General features: G+C 38.9%; 1 protein-coding gene across 1 annotated transcript in view; it reads right to left on the bottom strand.

Moving 5' to 3' along the window:
* Positions 1 to 1,354: 1,354 nt before the first annotated feature.
* Positions 1,355 to 20,145, bottom strand: part of JAG1 (jagged canonical Notch ligand 1) — an 82,052-nt gene continuing 63,261 nt past the window's right edge. The window contains exons 16-26 of the mRNA XM_073628267.1: positions 19,090 to 19,203; positions 18,893 to 19,006; positions 17,802 to 17,918; positions 17,362 to 17,389; positions 14,938 to 15,023; positions 10,752 to 10,865; positions 9,997 to 10,106; positions 8,265 to 8,504; positions 7,134 to 7,265; positions 6,455 to 6,602; positions 1,355 to 5,330 (exon numbers count right to left, since the gene is read on the bottom strand). Of these exons, the coding sequence (XP_073484368.1) occupies positions 4,873 to 5,330; positions 6,455 to 6,602; positions 7,134 to 7,265; positions 8,265 to 8,504; positions 9,997 to 10,106; positions 10,752 to 10,865; positions 14,938 to 15,023; positions 17,362 to 17,389; positions 17,802 to 17,918; positions 18,893 to 19,006; positions 19,090 to 19,203 (1,661 nt within the window). The 3' untranslated portion in view covers positions 1,355 to 4,872. The remainder of the gene's footprint in view (positions 5,331 to 6,454; positions 6,603 to 7,133; positions 7,266 to 8,264; positions 8,505 to 9,996; positions 10,107 to 10,751; positions 10,866 to 14,937; positions 15,024 to 17,361; positions 17,390 to 17,801; positions 17,919 to 18,892; positions 19,007 to 19,089; positions 19,204 to 20,145) is intronic.

Below are 20,145 nucleotides of genomic sequence, written 5' to 3'. Positions count from 1 at the left end.
TTTTAGCTTTTAAACCGCAGCTCTTGGTAACCTTATTTTAAGACACTTTATCAGAGTTGGCTTAAAAAAAAAAAAAATTCCATGATCAAAAGTGTTGTGCTTTTTCTAACTTTGACTTAGCCTCCCCATGCCCCAAGTAAACCCCAACAATGAACTTCTCTTATTTGGCCCTTCAGTCTTTGTTATGAAGAAGAGAATGGTTCTGTAAATTCTGTCTTAGGTGACAAGGCTGCTGCTGCTCCTCCATAGATTTATTACAGTGAGTGTTGTCATCCTAGGACTGGTGGCAGAATCACCAGGTGGAAATTATGGAGAAAAATATACCTGAGCCCAAAAAAAAAAAAAAAAAAAAATTGAATGTAGCCACCACATAGGGAACGGTAAGATGCAATAAATTAAGGGGTTACTTACATACACTTTTGCAGGCTGTTAATTTGTGTTAGGTTAAAGCAGATCTGCAACTTTAAGTGACGTTTAAATAGCTTTTTTGAACCAAGCTGGTCCAAATCAACTAGGACTTTCACCAACAGATGCAGTGGCTGGGAGCACTGTAGAAACTGCATACAACTTCCCATCCCACTCCTGAAACAAAATGGAGTCAGGCTGAACACTGCTCAGCCATTCACAGGAAGCTCTGTATAATATGAATGAATACAAAGCTTCCTCTCATTGGCTGAGGTGGGCAGATGACCTAACGATCTCCACCTCAGCCAAAGGAAGCTTTGTATTCATTTTTTGTTCTGGGAGTGGGACCAGAAGTTCCCATCTAGAGCACATCACTGTATGCAGCTGAGGCAACATACAGTTTATACAGCATTCTCAGCAGTTCCAACTGTTGGTGAAGTTATTAGTTTGGTCCATTAGTCTAAACCAAGGGTCTTCAAACTATGGCCCTCCAGTTGTTCAGGAACTACAATTCCTATCATGCCTAGCCATGTCTGTGAATGTCAGAGTTTTACAATGCCTCATGGGATGTGTAGTTCCACAACAGCTGGAGGGCCGTAGTTTGAGGATCCCTGGTCTAAACATTTTAAGTTTAACATATTTAAGCTTCACTAAAACTTGGTGATTAGCTTTAAAAGGCAGACATTTGAAGGTGGAATCATTGGAACCTATTTCAGATTTTTTTTTTTTTTTTTTAAATCTTTTTTTGCCCCGATTTCAGACCTGTCAGTTTGTCAGCACTCTCAAGAAAGACACTTCTATGTAACCTTTTTCATAGAATGTTCTCAGGCAATGGTCTGCCTTACTAACAAAAATGGGTGCCAGGCCTGACTATTGGGTAGTCTAGTAAAACACTTCAAATGAATGGCATGCTTTGCAAGACAAAACATAAAATCCAAAATTTCACAGGTTTTCATACAAAAAGAATTTAATAAATATTACTTTTCAAAATGTATTGCCTTGAACATCAGAAACGCAGACTTAAAAAGTTTATATAAACACAAATAACAAGACAGGGAATTATTAGGTTTCAGTGGCCATTGATGGGTTAATCTGAAAGATGGCGTTTTGGAATAGAAGTTTCACTGGGATCAGTACTGTAATAAAGGTACCATTCCTGTTAATGCAGATCCCTATGTATGGAATGCTGCAGGTTTTCCCTACTACACACTTACTTCATTAACTGCCTCTGAGGCAGAACCATGCAAATCCACACAATGCATAAGGCTACACAGGTGATTTTAATCTCACAATAGTACAAATAAAATAGGTTATGAATAATTGCAACATTTACATCCTAAAACTTTGAGGGGTCATTCACACTTATCCTGCCTGTTGCGTGCTTTAAATGTACATTATGTTAAAGCAGCCTATTAGTTATGGATAGATTGCCAATGCACCGCAATGGAAAAAAAAAAACAAAAAAACCTCATGACCCCTTTTTTCCCCACTGCAGTATGTTGGCTGCTACTTTACAGTCCACTGAAGTACCACTTACAATAAATAGCACCGCAAACACACCATGCATAGAGCCATGGGCTTGATGCGCTTTACCCAATGCAAAAGTCTGAATGGGCCCTCATACCCAAGCTACACCTGCAATTTTTAAGAACTCCATTATGCTACGAAGGTCACCTAAAGACCATTGACTGATCATGGGTGAAACAATGGACTCCTTATACTGTAAGCTACACAGCATTGTGTGAGATTTTTCACTATTGGAGTACCTTACACCAAAGGCAGCCCTTTGTTTCACCATTTACAGATCAATCGTTGGCCAAATCTTGATTTGGCTTTTTCAGGTTACTCATGCCTTAAAGTAAACCAGTCATGAGAGAAAAAAAAAACAAAAAACAAAAAAACACTCAAGCTACTGATGCCGATATCCTAATAGTTGATTGGCTGACTCCCAGTACTTTACTGACCAGGCACAGATGAGGCAAGGTAGACCTTCTCTGCATACTTGTTCCAGGCCAGTGATTCAAAGCACAGAAGCAAGGGGGTCACCATGACAGCCAGGCATCTAGTACTTTCAGAAGAAACCAGTAATGGCCTTCAAAATTTCTCATGATGGGTTTCCATAATTGAGAACAGCTATGCAAGAACTTGGCAACTGCATTATCCTCCACAAAGGTCTCATCACTGAGAACAAATGTCCTCCCATCTCTTACACAGACCTGAATAGTAGAAGCTATTACATCACTCATGAGATACCCCATCAAGTGTACCTCTGGAGATAAATCTTGTAAGGCTAAATCTCAGCAATCACCTAAAACTTGTAGCAGTAAAGAGTAATTCTTGCCTTTAAGGGTTTTTTTTTTTTTTTAATCCGAGAATAGAAATCTCTTGTGTAGCCCCACACTTACCAATATTCATGGTGCATAATGATAAAACTCATCTTTTCCCTCAGTGGCTTGTAATTGCCTTCTAGCCACAACGGTTGAGACAGCCAAAACACTTTGTTAGAAAGATTTGCACATTTTTATCTGGTGGCAAAAAAGAAAAAAAAAAATCTGCATCTTGGTGGGGAAATGCTCTAAAGTGCAGGAAGCCATACAACTGTTGTACTTGTTGATGCTTTGTTTTTTTTTTGTTTTTTAATGCAACTTGGAGTACCTTTTGTCAGATGACTACCATAATGTAGGCGACTCAGTATTCCTCTGCAATGACAAAGGATTAATCCACTTCAAGGCAGTAGGTAGAACCTGATAAAGTATTGGGAAGTCAGGAACTATAGTCCTCTCAATGTCCCATTTGAGTTGCAGTTTCCCAACAAGTCTCTGGTGGAGTGTGAGATTTCCAAGAACTGGCAGAAGGATATGCATAGTAAGGGGTTTCAGAAATGTGTGGTCCAGAAATTTAAACTGGAAAGATTGGTCTAATGGTGGCAAGGAGGTGCGTAGCAATTTCATTCCATCAACTGGCTGTTAGTGGAATTGTTATTTAATACCTTGGTCTGAAGGTAGGCAGTGTGAAAATTATGAAAAAAAAACCCAACAGTGGTCTCTGGACTTCTACTGTTCAAGTATTTAATAACTAGCTAAACAGTATACTTTCCTAGTATCAGTAGACTTAAAAAAAAAAAAAAAAAAACACATATCTACAAAAGTGGTCCTTTACTACATTTCCAAGGTGAAGAAAGAAAAATATATATAATAATCAGATTTTACAAAAACAAGATTGCGGAGTTAACTTCACACTAATTGACTTTTTTAATTATTTTTTTTTTTTACATGCACTCTCACAATTCTTGTACATGAAATAGCTCAACATGTTCCCTTGAACTGCCTTGTAGCAGAATACCTGCCAGTCACAGCGATATATATTTTTTTATTTTTGATTTTTGATTTTTTTTATATCAAAGCCAAAAGCAGCAAAGTTCTAAACTTGTTGTTCTAAACTCTACCTCTGAAAACGGTTTCAGGTTGAATTTACAAAAAGGTTTTTTTTTTTAAGTGATACTATATAAAGTTGTTTAACATTTGACATTGTACAAAAAAACAGCATCAAGGCAAGTGCGCCCCTCCTATTTTCTTTTTTTTAAAAAATAAAACTATTCTTGAACACCGTAAATTTTGGCATACAGTTAACATGTAACAAGAAAAAAAAAAAAAAATTCAAAAAAAAAAAAAAAAAAAAAAAAAATGAAGCCACAAGCTTACAAAGCTATCAAAAACCTTCAACTCTAAACAAATACATATAAATAAAAAGGAATGATATTTAAGGCTCTTGATTATTAAGTTAATAAATCAAATATACACAGTGATTAATAAAAAAAGGAATTATTTACAGGTCTATACAAAAAATGTCTACATGACAATTCTTCATTTTACCATCAACAGCTGACAGTTTCGCCCACCCCTCCCCTCCCCCATTCCAAACACAAAATACAATAAAAAAAATAAATAATAAATTTTTATGATAGTTGCTGTGGTTCTGAGCTACAAAGGCACTTTCAAATACAGAACTAGTTGTAAACTGCTATAAAAACAAATATACAAAATAAAAAAATATACATAATAAATATAAATAAAAATGGAATTATTCTAAAGACTGAATAATTATGGTCACCTGTTGAAAATGTGGAGGAGAAAAAAAATAAAAAAAATAAATGAAGAGCTAGCAAACTGGAAAGGCGATGCAGTTATCTTCTGGAGGGTCTCTCCATTGATGTTTTAGCTGTGGCTGAATTTACATTAGGGCACTTTCGACTAGTTTTGCATAGATGTGAAATGCAGCACTTGGCATTCCAGCCAACCACAGCAACTATCTTTGCCAGTGTAAGCCAGCTTGTCAAAACTTAAATTAACATAGGGATTCTAAGTAAATAATAGCCTCAGACTCAAATATTACACAACAGTTTAAGAACTAGAGACTCCCGAGCCCTTAACAGCAAACACCAGCCCTGCATGGCAGCGCCTCCGTCCGCTATACAATGTACTCCATCCGGTTTAAACTCTGTGCTGTTTCTAAGTCTCTGTTGTCCTGTTTATTTGTCCAGTTTGGTTGTTTTGTGGGAGTGCTAATAGGTGGCTTTTCATCCCTGTCTACCAGCGTGTAGGCTGGCTGCTTGACGTATCTGCTTTTCTGCTGGTGCTTGTCCATGTCGTCTTCTTCCACTTCTGAGTTGTGTGTCCTTATTTTTGCAATTTTGGAATTTTTGTTTTCGTAGTCTTTAATGGGGACGCTGTTTGCTGCGTGTTTTTCGATAGGGTTTTTGATCTGGTTGAGTTGCTCCCGCACGTTGTTTGTGGTGTTGTCCTCCGTGGCCACGTGGCTTTGGCTGGTGTGCTTTCTCCGTTTCCTGATACACCAGTAAAACGCGGTTACCAGGCAACAAATCCAGGCCACAGTCAGTATGGAGCTCAGTAAGGGTACAAGGAAATCTGAAAAGGCAGAGAAGCAGCAATTAGGATTTATGGAGATAGACAGATCTCAAGTCAACAACAGATATGGCATCATTGTTTGGTAGTTTGATACACCATTTGTCTTCCCCCCAATGTTCCCAACTACAGTTGATACCACCAACTGGGATACCTTCCGGAAATACAGTATAGTTACAACAAAGCTTTGCACATACTAATTATTGATCTATATATTTGTATACCCTTGTGCTACAGTGATACGTAAAGTGGAAATAAACATTCCTATTCTTTTCAGCCAAGGCAGTTGACATCTTGGCCTGTTTGATCTGCAACTTCCCATGGTGCTGCACATGATCAGTTATGAATCCAGACATTTAATGGTTTCACAGTTGGTTGAAAGAACAAGCAACTGACAGTTTAGCATTCCCAGCATGCCGGGACTAACTTTTTTTAAACAGTTAAATTGATGGGTTTAGTTCAACTTTAAGCCATAAGTATGTCTACTATGCCCTTATACTGCTGTTACAAGAATAGACTACACTAAATACTTAAATACAGCCAAAGTTATTTCCCCACTATGAACAGAATGGGGAAGGATTGGAAGACCTGTCAAAGTCATATAGTTTGTATCAGTTGCCCCATTGGGAGATTTTCCTCCAAACTGTGTCCCCTGTTACAAGGACAGGAAGTAAGGGGAACACCCTCAAACTAAAGCAGCCCATAGATGATTTAAATTTTCTTTCCTTCCACCAGGGGTGGGCGGAAACAAAAATCTCTCGATTCCCCCATCCATATAGCCAGTGTTGATGGTGGAATGCCTCCCACAGCGCTATTGTGTTCTGCTGGTAGGGGGGCATAGGGAGCCTACCCGGCCAACAGAATGCAATTACTGCTAGCATCTATAGCCTCTGGCAGTAAATCGCATGTAAAAAAATTCAACAAGCTGGTTGTACCAAAGTCGATTGATGGATCAACGTGGGTACAATCAGCTTGCCCAGATTCAAACTTGGCTGGTCCCTGCTGAACTGGCCACACATCCTGTGCTTTACGTGTTATAAGGGGAGCATTTGAATGCAAATTGTTCTAACTCTTACACACTCTTTCCAAAACTGAAAAATGTTACACTTGAAGGCTACAAAGCTCACCTGTTCTGTTCTTGCTCTGCGTCTGTACTCTGACTTCTGCCACTGTTGCGATGAAAGTGTTATTTCCATCTCGTTTGCTCACAAGGTCAATTATTTTTTCAATGATTTCTTGAACAGGATTCCTGCCATCTCGGTTTTCATCAGCAGACTGAAAGAAAAACAAAATTCTGATTAATATAAATGCTTCAATATCCATTCCCTAATCTACCAATGGCTCAGGCCTTGCATCCTATCCATACCTACACCAATCAGATCTATCACACACTCCCAATACCAGTGCCATGTATCAGAATCCGTTGTACATGGATTTTAAATAACGGCACATTTTATCTTAGGGATGCTTGCTATGCAGTCTTCTACAGCTCATATGACTGGCTTGAAATGTAAAATACCCTGTTGTCTATATATTCTGTATATTACTAAATTTACTTCATAAAAACTACTTGGAAATAAGCCTATAGGACCCTCCTTTGAGTGTTACAGTATTCTAATAGTTTGGTTACTGGGTATATTCATTCAACGTTTCAAAAATGGATCAATCCACCTCGATTATCTCCCGATTTTTATTCTGTACAGAGTTAGAACATCATGGAAGCAACTGTCCAGGAACCAATAAAAGGTTTACATTTCCTGCTTATGTTATGCGCACGCTTTTTCCCACTGTGTGAACTGTACTTACTATAGTCACGTGGATCTCATTGTTTGCTAAAGGAGATGGCTCGCAGGTGATGTAGATGGAATATTCAGCTGAAGCATTCTTCAAGATGTTCAGATTCCTCAGTTCATTGCAAATGCTCTCTGTAGTGAGGCCCTGATCACACAAAAAGGCAAATTAGGTTTTATTTTTAGAAACACAGCCTCAAACAATACTACTCCATGCATTAGAAAAAAAATGTACCCAAAGCCGATATACCTTTGGGCTTCATTTATTTAATGCAAATAAAAGTGGCAGGCAAGCAGAAGTTGTACGAGCTTCATCCAACAAAAAACTGATTCTGCACAAACCTGCCCACTGGCTTCTTAACCTCCTGCTTTGTGTTTTGCGACATGGAAGCAAGTGGAGCTTAGAACTTGTCTGCATTTATTTTCACAATGAAGCTCCCAGAAATAAAAAAAGGCGCGAGTCTGCCCAAACACGAATATTTAATTTACTGGGCTGTATTCTTTGGTCTTTCGGGGGCTCCAGTTGTAAGCTCTGACCTGCCATAGCTTTGTTCCCATCTACCATAGAGTCACACATGCTGCATGGCCATAAAAAACAATTAAAAAAAATCAATTGTTGGGACTCTAAGGCAACGAGTAGGTGCTCTATGGAATACTCAAGAAAATGAACTGTCACAAGATCCCATTACAATATCTCCATCAGAACCGACAAGCTTTTGGAGCACTCTGTAGCCTGCATGCCCAATTGGCATTTCATACATGTCTGATCTCTTTACAGTATGTGAACAGGCCAACTTAAAGGCAGGCATTATTCTTTCCTCTCTCCCGCAGAGGTATAGTATTCCGAAAGTGGGAGGTTTCCTAGCTGCCAGAATGCAATGATCACTGCCAGCAGCTATAGCCACCAGCATTGATCAAACAAATAAAACCTGACAGCCTGGGTATACGGAAGTTGATCAATAGACTGACTTACATACAACCAGCCTGTCCATACATGGATTGACATTTGTCCCGTTCAGCAGGAACCATCTGAATTTCGATCCATGTAGGGCTGGTTCAAGTATGAAGCCAAATGCAAACTAGCTTATCTAACGAGATTAAAAACAAACAGTACTCCTCCAAAAGCTTAAAGTGCATCTTCACTCACCGGTGACATCATCTCTTTGTTGAAGGTGAAAGTTATGTTTGCGCAACTGTTGTCTTGATAACTGGCATTAGCATTACATTTGGTCTTCAACGGAGGCTGATTGGATGGCCAGCATTCACCCGCTCCAGTGCAGGGAGGAACGAAGCAGTGGTTGTCTTTAATGGGAACACAAGACTGTCCAGGAGGGCATTCATTGCGACTTTTATGGTTTAAGTCACAGCGTTGCGGGCCACACCACACCTATAAATTAGAACAAAAGTCTATAACTGAAAGCCCACAATGCTATCTTTTTTTTTTTTTTTTTTTAATGTCAAGAGACATTTAATTGAGTTTATAACAATCTGCAATGCTACAATATAGGTTGCTTTCTATTTAAAAGCCGCTTATAAACATTCACTGAAGTCTGTGCAAAAGTCTGCTACTTGAGTTATTTGGCAATGTATTTACAGTGGCTACAGCTGAACGCCAACCTTTGTTCTGTGCTGTCATCAGCCTGGCTGGGGAGGGGCTACCTGTAACGCATTACTAGCAGGAAGTTACCCGAGTGTAGGAAAATCTCTGCACTACAAAATTAACTTTCTAAACCATAATAATAACTTTAAGCTCCTGCTATTTTTTTCCCCAAAAGTTCCTTGTGCTGAAAGATACATTGTGGATGAAGATATTAAAACTTGAACATTTACAATTTTGAAATTAAAATGAACAAAAAAAAAAAAAAAAAAAAAAAACCCCAAAAAACAAACAAACAAAAAAAAAAAAAAAACAAACCTTTTCACTGTTCCAGCTGCACTAAACCTCTTTAGAACACTGCCACAGGCAAGGCTTTTTTTTTCAGTGGGAACGTAGTTCCAGCACTGAATGCATTTTATAACAAGGTGTGCTTGTGGGTCCACCGATACTGCCTTATGGGGGATCTTTTGTCGGTGGTGGGGATCTATTGTTGCTGGCAGGGGTGTCTTATGTTGCTGGGGGAGGTCTATTGATGCTGGCTGCTGGGAGATCTGTTGTTGCTGGAGTGGTATTTTGTTGCAGGGGGGGGGGGGGGGGGGAAATCAAGTGTTGTGTTGGGGGTGTATCAAATTCTATTTAAATTACTTAGTAGCACAAAATGATACTTGGTTCTGTATTCCCTATAAGGTGCAGTACAGGTAGATGGGTAGGGGGTAGAACCAAGGGACAGTGCTCAGAGGTGGGTAGGAGCAGAGACGAAGGGCGACTGGGCGACTATGAGGAATTCCTGCACCTATTCTGAGAAAAAAAAAAAAGCCCCGGCACTGGGTAATGGCATTCAATGAGTCTATTAAAAGCATTGACGAGTGCAGTAACCTTAAGCAGCCAGGTGTTTCTATGTCAAATCTGTGTATGGTGGATTGTTGCTACAGATAGTTGCAGTTCATTTTAGTAAGTAAGCCTGTAAATATACAGCCCACTAGTTGTTTCACATGGTGTTCAGTCACACAGTGAAGTCTTGGAACAGCTTGCATGGAAAGTCAGGTACAGCATAAGAGATAGCATACTGTTCCTGTATAATCAGAAGTGTGTACAGGGCATGACGTGTGCCGCCTTATCATCCTGTACGCATCCTGTCCTTAAACAGTGATGACAGCCCTTTTCTGTACAATGGCTGAATTTGAAAGCAAAACACTTAATCATTTTAGACTGTGCTCGAAACTTGTTAGACTTTCAAGGATCTTGCTCTTCACGCTGAACGACATTAAAATAAGGAGCTTACCTTGGAGCAGGCAACCTTTCCATTGAGACATTGACAGGCGTTGCAGTCATCATCCCATTTGGCTCCATCTGGTGTAGCATGTCCATTAATTAGACAAGACTTTCCCGTAACTGCATAAAAATAGTAGTGTGGGATTAGGCCTTTAGATCAAGAACTAGCAAAAATGTTCTGGGACAAGACGTAGACAGAGGTGGTACAAGTCATCGATTACAGAACAATGGTGCTTTAAAGTGCTTGTAAACTTCAGACATGAAATATGAACAAAGCATAACCTTCTATAGTGTGTACTTGTCTCAATCCAGAGCACCAAGTGTCATTTTCTATCTGCTGCTTCATTCCTCTGCTATAAGCACGAGTCACTTCTGACAAGTTTTCTCAAGGGATTCCCTTAATTTGCAGGGATTTCCTTTCACTTCCTGTTTGGCTATGGGACAGGAAGTGAAGGGAAATCTCTGAAATGGGACAGATAGCGAAAAAAAAAAAAAAAATATGACGGGTTATAACTCTTCCTTGCTCTATTCAAAATGAAAAAAAAAAAAAAAAAAAAAAAAAAGGTTTTGCCTATAGTTCTACTTTAAAGTCACAAAAAGCCATTTTGTAGGCCGAGAAAATATTTAGACTACCAGGTATCAACTATCTCAAGGTCAGAGCAAATGGGGTTAAACAGTTTCAGGACTATACATTCACTTTAGAATGAACACAGAATTTGAACAGCTGCTATAAATGCTTTAATGACAAGTTGCAGCTGGCAGTACCTTCTTGACACTTTGGACCACTATGGCCAGGTGGACAGATGCAACGGTAGCTGTTAATTTCATCTACACATGTCGCTCCGTAAGGACACGGTGAGGACTGGCACTCATTAATATCTAAGTAGTAAAAGACAAAAACAATGGTAAATGCAATGTCTGATCAAATTAGGAATTCCAAAACATTTTCTTTTCATGGGGCCTATAAAAATCAGGGAAAAGGCCCGACTCTATCCAGCTGCCACTGGCCATCAACCACTTATTAGACAAGCATGCTGGAAAAGATGCCTAGTTCAGTATCACATTGTTGTGTTGTCGGTCATGTGGTACATCTACATTAAATAACCTTTGTAACAGGTAAAAGGCAATATGATAGAAAATCTGACTCTAAATAGAGAAAACAAGGAATGGAATGCACATATTCGACATTTAGGAGCAAAACCAATACCTTTATAAACCACAATTAAAGGAAATTCTGTGGTTGGCCATAGCACTCAGAATCCTCATCTCAGTTTTAGCCACAGACTGACAACTGGAAGTGGTTTGGTTGTATGGGCAACAAGAAATCTTTCCTAAAGTGCATTTTGATACACCAGTCACTAATCCCTTGAAAGACTAGATGCGAATAATCCACGTTTCTTCTGACAGTTCTTTTAAAAGCAGAAGCTCACATTTAAGACTGATGTGACAACATAAGAGAGCAGTGCAATTCTCAAGTCAATCGCAAAGGATTACCTATCTTGTTTCATTTTAGATGCAGTTTTTTTGAAGTGTCCCTTATGACCAGCAAGCAGAGCCAAGATGGTACTTATTGCCATGGGGTAACAGAATGCACATCGGTTTAAAGTTATATGATAAATTAAATTTCAACACGCCATTTCAGGGGCACAATGGATACTTCAAAAGCCTTTGCAAATAGAAAAATAAAAAATCATCCATTTATTGCCCTATAAGCCTGATTATCCAGACTTGCGTATAACCAAACTATTTAGTACTTTTTGCTGAAAAAATCTAACCTAATCTGTCCCATCAACATGGCAGTGCTCCTGTCAAGCTGGTCACAAAGAGTTAACCTTTAGTCCTCATGCACACGGACGTTTTTACAGCTGCTTTTTTGAGCTTTTTTTGCAGCTTAAAAAGGCCTGTCTATGTTAGTCTATGGCTTCATGCCCACCTAGGCGTTTTTGAGCTGCAAGTGGCATAGGCGTTTTTAAGCTGTAAAAAAAACCCAGGACCAGTGGGTTCTGAGAGACGTTTTTCAGCTGTAAAAACGCTCTAACGCTGAAAAACGCTCAAAAACGCTCAAAAACGTCATTCACCAACGTTTTTGATCCATTGAAAAAAAAAAAAAAAAAAATTTGAAAAAAAAAACGCTCAAAAACGCTAACGCGGAAAAACGCTCAAAAACGCTATTGCAAAAACGCTGAAAAAAGTAAAAAAAAAATCACTGCAAAGATACTGGCATTTTCATAACGTTTTTTTAACAGCCTGTGTGCATGAGGGCTTAATAGGGGGTGACAATGCCGTATTTCAAAGCAACCAACCCAGATTAATCTTGTACTGATCCGACTTCTGGTGTCCATACACAATTTTTTTTTCTCATCTTGTTGAATTTGTTTATTAATGTTTAACAAATGACATAGATACGTTCAAAAGCAGTACTGGAAAGTAACATATCCGTGTACAATAAAAAAAATATAACTGCACAACATAACTGAAAATAGCCTATATTGCATAGCCTGTTCTAGGGTTAGTGATGGAAAGAACATTTTCTAGCATGATCAATAGAGGCTGGAACCAAACGTGGATATTAAAAAGGTATAACAAAGCCTCAGACAAGTAATGAGTTACAACTTAACAATAGTCATCAGAAAAGAGTGATAAGGGAATATCACTGTTATAAGGCATATAGGAGCTTATGTCTAGAATTTTATAAAACCAAAGACTATAGATTTAATTTCCTCAATCAATATCTTCTGATAGAGCTAATCAATCTAGAGTTGACAACCCATTCAATGAATATGTCACACACACACACACACACACACACACGGAAGTAAATTTCAATTCATAGTTAAAATACGATCACAAGTTGTTGATTTTTATCTGTTTCCATTATGTAGTTTTATGATCCGATTGTATTCATGAACTGATTTTATCTGATCAAAAATACAAACAATTGGATAGCCATAACTTCCTTCCCAATCAGCCACAAAGTCAATCGGCTGGGACAGAAACATTGTGATCACTTTGCATCTATTGGCAGCATACAGACACTTTGTTAATGAATACAGTCAGATCATAAACCTACATAGTGGAAACAGATAGCTTATGATCATATTTTAACTATGAATTAAAATGTACTTTGTGTGTGTGACATATTGATTGAATGGGTTGTCAACTCTAGATTGATTAGATCTACCAGAAGATATTGATAGGAAATTAAATCTATACATTTTTCAAAATGTGTATGGTCACCATTATTGATCGATGCTACCTCACTTCACTCCTTATGAATAAAGCTATATATGTCCATTTGTAAATATACCAAATTATTTTTATTCAGACTGCCATTGCAAAATGAAAAATTTATGACAATAGAATGAGTTTATAGGCTGAAAACAGATTATACAAAAAGCAATTAGTATGATATGTTAGTAATGGTTTTGAAACGGTACAGGTTTCCATTGCGGGATTCCCTTTAAGATGGAGCTAAAAAGGGGCCACAGGGTCCTGTAACCATTTAACTACAAAGCTTGTGTCGTATACAGTGCATCAGTTATAAGAGTTTAAATAATATATATATATATATATATATATATATATATATATATATATATATATATATATATATATATATATATATATATATATATATATATATATATACACACACATACATACACTGTAGCTAACATGTTCTCTCAATGTTAAATAGATATGTATCTCAATTTCTAGTGAGCTTTACGCCGAGCAATGGCCCATCACCCTCAAACTTTCACCAACTTTCCCTTAGAAACCCAATCTCTCCCTATGTGTAAACACAGGAAAGCTTCCATTCTTGGAAGAGTCAGCAGTGAGCATGCAGCCCTCGGCCTTTCACATCCAGTATGCGAGGAGGAGAGATGGAGCCATCCATATGCCAGCTAGACCCCACTTGGCTGCCAGCCAAATCCAAGCAGGCCTATTCATGAGTGTGTGTGAGAAAGGTTCCCAGCTGTATTATCACTAGTATGGCATGGAATCTGGTGTGAAATCTACAGCGTTAACATTTATGACAGAACACGATTTCAAAATGAAGGGACTGGAGAATACCAATTTAGACGGAAATTACAGTTTAGATCTTCCCATGGTATAATTACGCAAAATCTATTGCCGTGATTTAATGGCCTGGTTTTATACAGCAGACAGGAACAGTTGTCATTTTTTCACCAAAACCCACAGAAGCGAACACTAAAATCAAAAGGGATTATGCAATATTTATGATACAGCACTTCATGTAGGAGTGGGCCTTGTGAGAACTGTCTGTAGGGATCAGCGCAACAAGTCAGCTTTTTTTATTGTGTAACTGGGATGAGAAACATGAAAAGGAAAATAATTTGATAGGCTGCTATAGGCAACATAAAATTTTCTCTTTAAACTTTCACACATTAGACCAACTGACATAAGTGGTCTTTAAAAATCAAAGTCTAAGCGACTCAAACTGGTGCAGTTGAAAACAAGCCCGTTGCCACCGGTCCCAACAATATCTAGCCCAGCTGAAGTCTGGGAACATTCTGAGGTGTTGCCTTATAGACATCTGGCTGGTAATGGTCAATTTAAATGCCACAGTCTATAGATGAAGGCCACTTAAATCTTATTTTATGAGGATCTGTCACCCCCTACACCAGTGGTTCTCAACTCCTGTCCTCAGGACCCAACAGGCCAGGTTTGCAAGAGAACTGTTGAGAACCACTGCCCTACACAGTAGTAGAATTCCGTGAACTAGAATTTCTTATAACAGAGCCTTTTCACCTCCAGGTACCAATTGGCCCCAGTTCCCGGGAAGAGTTAAACAACATGGTCTTCAATTTAAAAACTTAGTGAGACCAGAGTGCATTAAATAGCTGGGAGCATTCCATTAACCCAACATTTTCACCTTTCACAAACATTTGTGTGTGCGATTTTTTCAATACACAACAGCAATACTTACTAATTCTACAGTCTGGACCAGCAAATCCGGGTGCACATTCGCATCGATACCAGTTGTCCCCATCGACACATGTTCCACTGTTGTAGCTGGAAAAAAATAAAAATAAAAAAAAAAAAAAAATTTAGAAAACATTTCAAAACCAAAACAGTTACATGATTTTTAAACTGCAACTTGCATTTTTCCTTTTAAACAGACATTAATATTGTGTTCGGAATGTGAAAAAAAAAAAAAAAAAAAAAAAAAAAAAGAAGAAGAAGGTGACAAGATAATTGGCACTCTTTACAGAAATTGTTAGGCTGCCTTTATAGCAGTCCATGCTTGTCTGGCTATAAAATTACAGTTATTACACATCTACAAATTAAAATATTATAAAGAATGCCAACAGCAGGAATAAAGGTTCTGCACAGAGCATTTGAATACATCCTTTAATGTGGAAGTAAACCCTCCGATCGTTTTCAGCAAATGAAGCTGCCATCTTGGCCTCTGTTTAATCTTCAACTGCCATGACGCTGCACATGTGACACCAGCCATTGAAAAGCTTTACAGTTTTTTTTAAGAGCACAACCAATGTGACAGTTACATTCCCAGAACACGCCAGGTATGTAATGGTTTTCTGAAACTTGAAACTTTTTTTTTTTTCAAAAAAAAAAAAAAAAAAAAAAGCGCGACGGGTTTACTTCAGCTTTAACCACTTACCAACCGACTCATGTACATATACGTCGGCAGTTCGACGATGGATATCTTGGTAACGGCAGCAGCTGCTGCCACAACCGAGGTATCCATCTTTAGAGCCAGCGGTTCTGTTTACAATAATGGTGGTCTCTGCGGCGGATTCACTGCAAGATCACCGTTATCGGCCACGGGAGATGTGCCACCCCCCCGCCCGCCGCTCTCCCGCGCCCTTCGCCGATTACCGGAGCCGTCGGCAGTGGCGGAGGAGATCAGGACCTGTCCGTATCTGTGTATGGAGATGAGTGAGGGGAAGATGGTGCCCACCCGTCGCCATACTATAGTAGGGTAGAAGCGACGTCAAAACATCACTTCCGCCCATACGTCTTAAAAGGCACATTTTTCTGTTGTCTTTTTTAATATTGCATTTAAGCCCAAATATGAGATCTGAGGTCTTTTTGACCCCAGATCTCATATTTAAGAGGACCTGTCATGCTTTTTTTCTATTACAAGGAATGTTTACATGCAATGTTTGACGGTGTGAAAAAAAGTATTGCAATGACCACCATTTTATTCTCTAAGGTGTTAGAAAAAAAAAACACAAAATATATTACAATACAATATATAATGTTTGGAGGTTCTAAGTAATTTACTAGCAAAAAAAACGGTTTTAAACTTGTAAACACCAAAATCTCAAAACGAGGCTAGTCCTTAAGTGGTTAATAAAATGCACTGCAGCTCTTGTATGAACATTGGTACCATTTGCTAAATAAAAAAAAAACGCTAAATGTGTATTTAGTAAGATATAAAATGTGTAATGCATAGTAACCTATAGCAACAGAATCACGCAAGTCCAACTACAACTGACTGCTGAAATCTGAAAATGCTGGCCTCTATTGTCAACCCCAGGTGATTCTGTGTACAGTTATTAAAGGATTAACCCGTTCAAAACAATTTTTACCCCCATGACATTAGATGGTTTCTTGGACATAACAAGGGAGATTCGCCATCACATGACAGTCTAAGTTCAATCCCCTCCTACAGTGAAGCCAATACTAATCCAAGCAATGGGACCCCAGTCCACTTGTTCGGGCACATCAACCTGGAGGAGGCCCTAAACTGTTCTAGAATTCCTTCCATTCATGATTTTAAAATTGCAATACTTCTGAGCATGTCCTCTGGCCTCAGGGATAAAATATTTGAAGACACCTTATTAAGCCAAAGCAGCTCTCGTTAATCTAATGGTGTAGGTCTACTCAATTTAGCCCCCGTTTTTTTTTTTTTTATTCCAAAATGTGGCAGCTTTTACTCTCTCTACAGAAAAAAATGAGATTGTACATCTGATGCCAGCACCTGCTTGCATCCACATAAATCTGAAATATCACTTTCGGCTATACTTGGCCTTTAAAGGGAACTTTTTAAAGCAAAGGAAGGTACCCTTATAGACCTTTTTGAGTGTGCAAGCTCCACAGGTGTCACCTTTAAGTCTATTCAATTACTATGTATGCCACAGACCATGGAGAGAAAAAAAAAATAAAGAAGGGTATACAGCCAATCAAGCATCAGGATACTCTATACACGTTCCCGATTAGTGAAGGATAAAGATGTAGTTGTATGTCAGCATTTGAAGTGTCCTAGCAAGTTCCTTCCTTCAAGCACCTCTGACACTTATCACCTCCAATCATCATCATCCAGATGTATAATGACGCAAGAATAGCTTAATGGTATTTGTGGCAGTGGGTCTGTTTTACTTACCATGGATGTGGGTTGCAGTCGTTGGTATCTGCAAACACAAATCATAAGCACAAATTAAAATGATATAGGGCCTGTGGATTGTAATTAAAATCAAACAGCATACATAAAACTGCAAACACAGGAAGACCTCTTGTATAAAGGAAGGGGGGCAGACTGGATGAAAGTGAGGGGAAGCAGGCGTGCTGTTGGCTGAGAATGCAGGAAAACATGGGGGCAACATCTGTCTCTGGTTATCTCATCCGAAACTTTCTCATGACCAGGTTCAGCCTCTGTTACTTAATGTTATAGCAAAACATGATTCAGGTGATGCTGAAGTCAATATCAAATGTTTCCAACTTCTGCTTTCAATTTAAAAGGTACAGGGGGTGGCAGGATGAGCTAATTGTCTAGATGTGGACTGCTCTCCCCCTTCCAGCAAAAGCTCAGTAAAGCAGACTTACTCTGAAAGCATGTTGGGCCTTCCCAGCCTTCTTTGCAGACGCAAGTGAAAGTGTCCCCGCGGACAACACAAGTTCCACCGTTGAAGCAAGGACTTGGCAAACAACTGCTGTTTCTTGCTATGAGGAATACAATATAAAGAAAGCATGAGAGCTGAGAGGGGAACGGGACAGTCAGAAAAGAAAACAGCCTAGTTCAATTCTCAATATAGTACTCCTGTAATGAAGTCCTTGCTTTTAATATAACACAACCCAAGTAAAGTATAATAATATACACATACACACCTGCAGGACTTAATCCATTTCAGCATGTTATCAGTTTTGGGTGGGGAGCACTGGTGGACGTTTCCAAACCATTAAGTTTTGCAAGGCTGAATGTTTTTTTTTTTTTTTTTTGATACCCACCTAGGAAGGAAGGCCCCAAGTGCTCATGTACACTTAAAAATGAGGGGATGGCAAAAACACCGGCTTTTTTTGGGAGGAGATAGGGGTAAGAAATCAGAACTTCACTTTCTGGACCAACATTGACTATTTTTAATCCTCATGCTGCTAGCATTGGTAAACAGATATGAAGGTATATTACTTTTTTTATTATTCATTTTTATTCAGTTACTTCTTGGCTTCCATGCCTAGGCAAGTTATGTCATACATCCCAGGAGTCTTTAGGAAGGGAGGAGGGGTTTTCTCAGCTAAGCACACGCTTTTGCCTGTGTACCTGAGCTAAGGGCAGGTAGATTCCAGGAAGTAAATGCTACATGAATCATGTGCCCTTACTCAAGATGGCCACAACCAGAAATGCTAGGCGTTTTTCAAGAGGAGTTCTCAGCAAAATAAAGCATGGAGACAGGCGAGTTTTCTTTGGGTATTAAAAATTAATTAAATAGTGTTTCTGGGTGCTCAGACGCAGTGTAATTCCACTTTAAGCACTGCTGCGAATGTAAGCCTAGCCTTTACTCTCCCGCCACCTAATCCAGGGATTCATTCAGTCCCCTCTCCAAATTTCTGTGTAAGCTTTGACTTTCACCCAATTAAGTAAAGGGAAAAGAAAATCTCTAATCGGGGACATTTAGGAAGCCATAACTACAGACACTTACCAATGTTACAAGTGGTGCCTTCCCATCCAGGAGAACACATGCACTTAAATGTATCCCCCTGGTCATAGCAGGTGCCCCCATTGTTGCAGGTGTTCTCATCGCATTGACTGTCCTCTGCAAGAACCAGAATATGGTTATCGGGATGAGCACTCACAACACAAAGTTTTAGCTCCAGTTACAAACACACACACACTTACGGGAGTGGCAGGTCTTTCCTTTCCATCCATTCTTGCATTCACAGTAGAAATCATTAACCAAGTCCCGACAAGTACCTCCATTGTGGCAAGAATTTTTACTGCAGTTATTTATGTCTAAAACAACAGCAACAAAAGACGGCACATGGTGAGATACAAAACATGAAGACTGCCGACATCAGCATCACAGCAAGTAAAGTTTGTTCTATTTATTTATGTATATAGTGATGACAAATGCTGCAGCCTTTTACAGAGAGCATCAGAACAAACCCTTTAAAGAATGTTCCATTTCACAGTAAAGCTGGCCATACATAGCTCAGATTCTGACCAGTTTAGCCGGAATTAAAGCAGTGTATGGCTCTGCCAGGACCGCTCTTTCCTTCAATTGACTTTTGGCGAAGGAGCAAAATCAGAAAGCTGTTGGCTAAACATCGCCTATATTCAACCAGCCACAGGCACTGTTTGGGTATTCCGACAGCCAGTGGTGCCAGCTGTCAGAATAGAATATCCAGCAGCAGGATTTGTCCATGTGCATGGTTAGCATGAAAAGAGGAATCTGATTTATTTGTTTTATCCACTGGCTGAATGAAAGCAATCTATACATGTATGTAGGTTTGATTTTGAGGGGGAACGCAATAACTTAAAAACAATGGAGAATATACATGTCTAAGAACTGCAAAAGCATTCATGCTAAACATAGTGCTGCTATGCAAAGTGCAGGATGCCAACACCGTCAATTCATCCCTGATGGTAATATTTTATTATATTACAGGTACTTCTATAGAGCGTCAATATGCGCAGCACTTTCCATATATATTTTGTACATTCACATAATTTGTATAAATGAATTATTCTTGATATCTGACTTATTACAAATGGCCCATACAGCATTGTTAAAGCATTTAGCTACAGGACTCCTAAAAACTGAAATGTTCTGAATAGTCAGTTCAACCCATAGCTATGTATTAAGCCTATTCATTGTATTTTGCATAAATGGTTATTTAACACTCATTGCATATTTTGGTAAATTTTGTAGTGCTGACTAATCAAAATCCTACT

The sequence above is a fragment of the Aquarana catesbeiana genome, linkage group LG04 (genome assembly GCF_042186555.1).
Source record: "Aquarana catesbeiana isolate 2022-GZ linkage group LG04, ASM4218655v1, whole genome shotgun sequence".
Classification (NCBI taxonomy): domain Eukaryota; kingdom Metazoa; phylum Chordata; class Amphibia; order Anura; family Ranidae; genus Aquarana; species Aquarana catesbeiana.
This window is presented reverse-complemented; position numbering and strand designations above follow the sequence as displayed.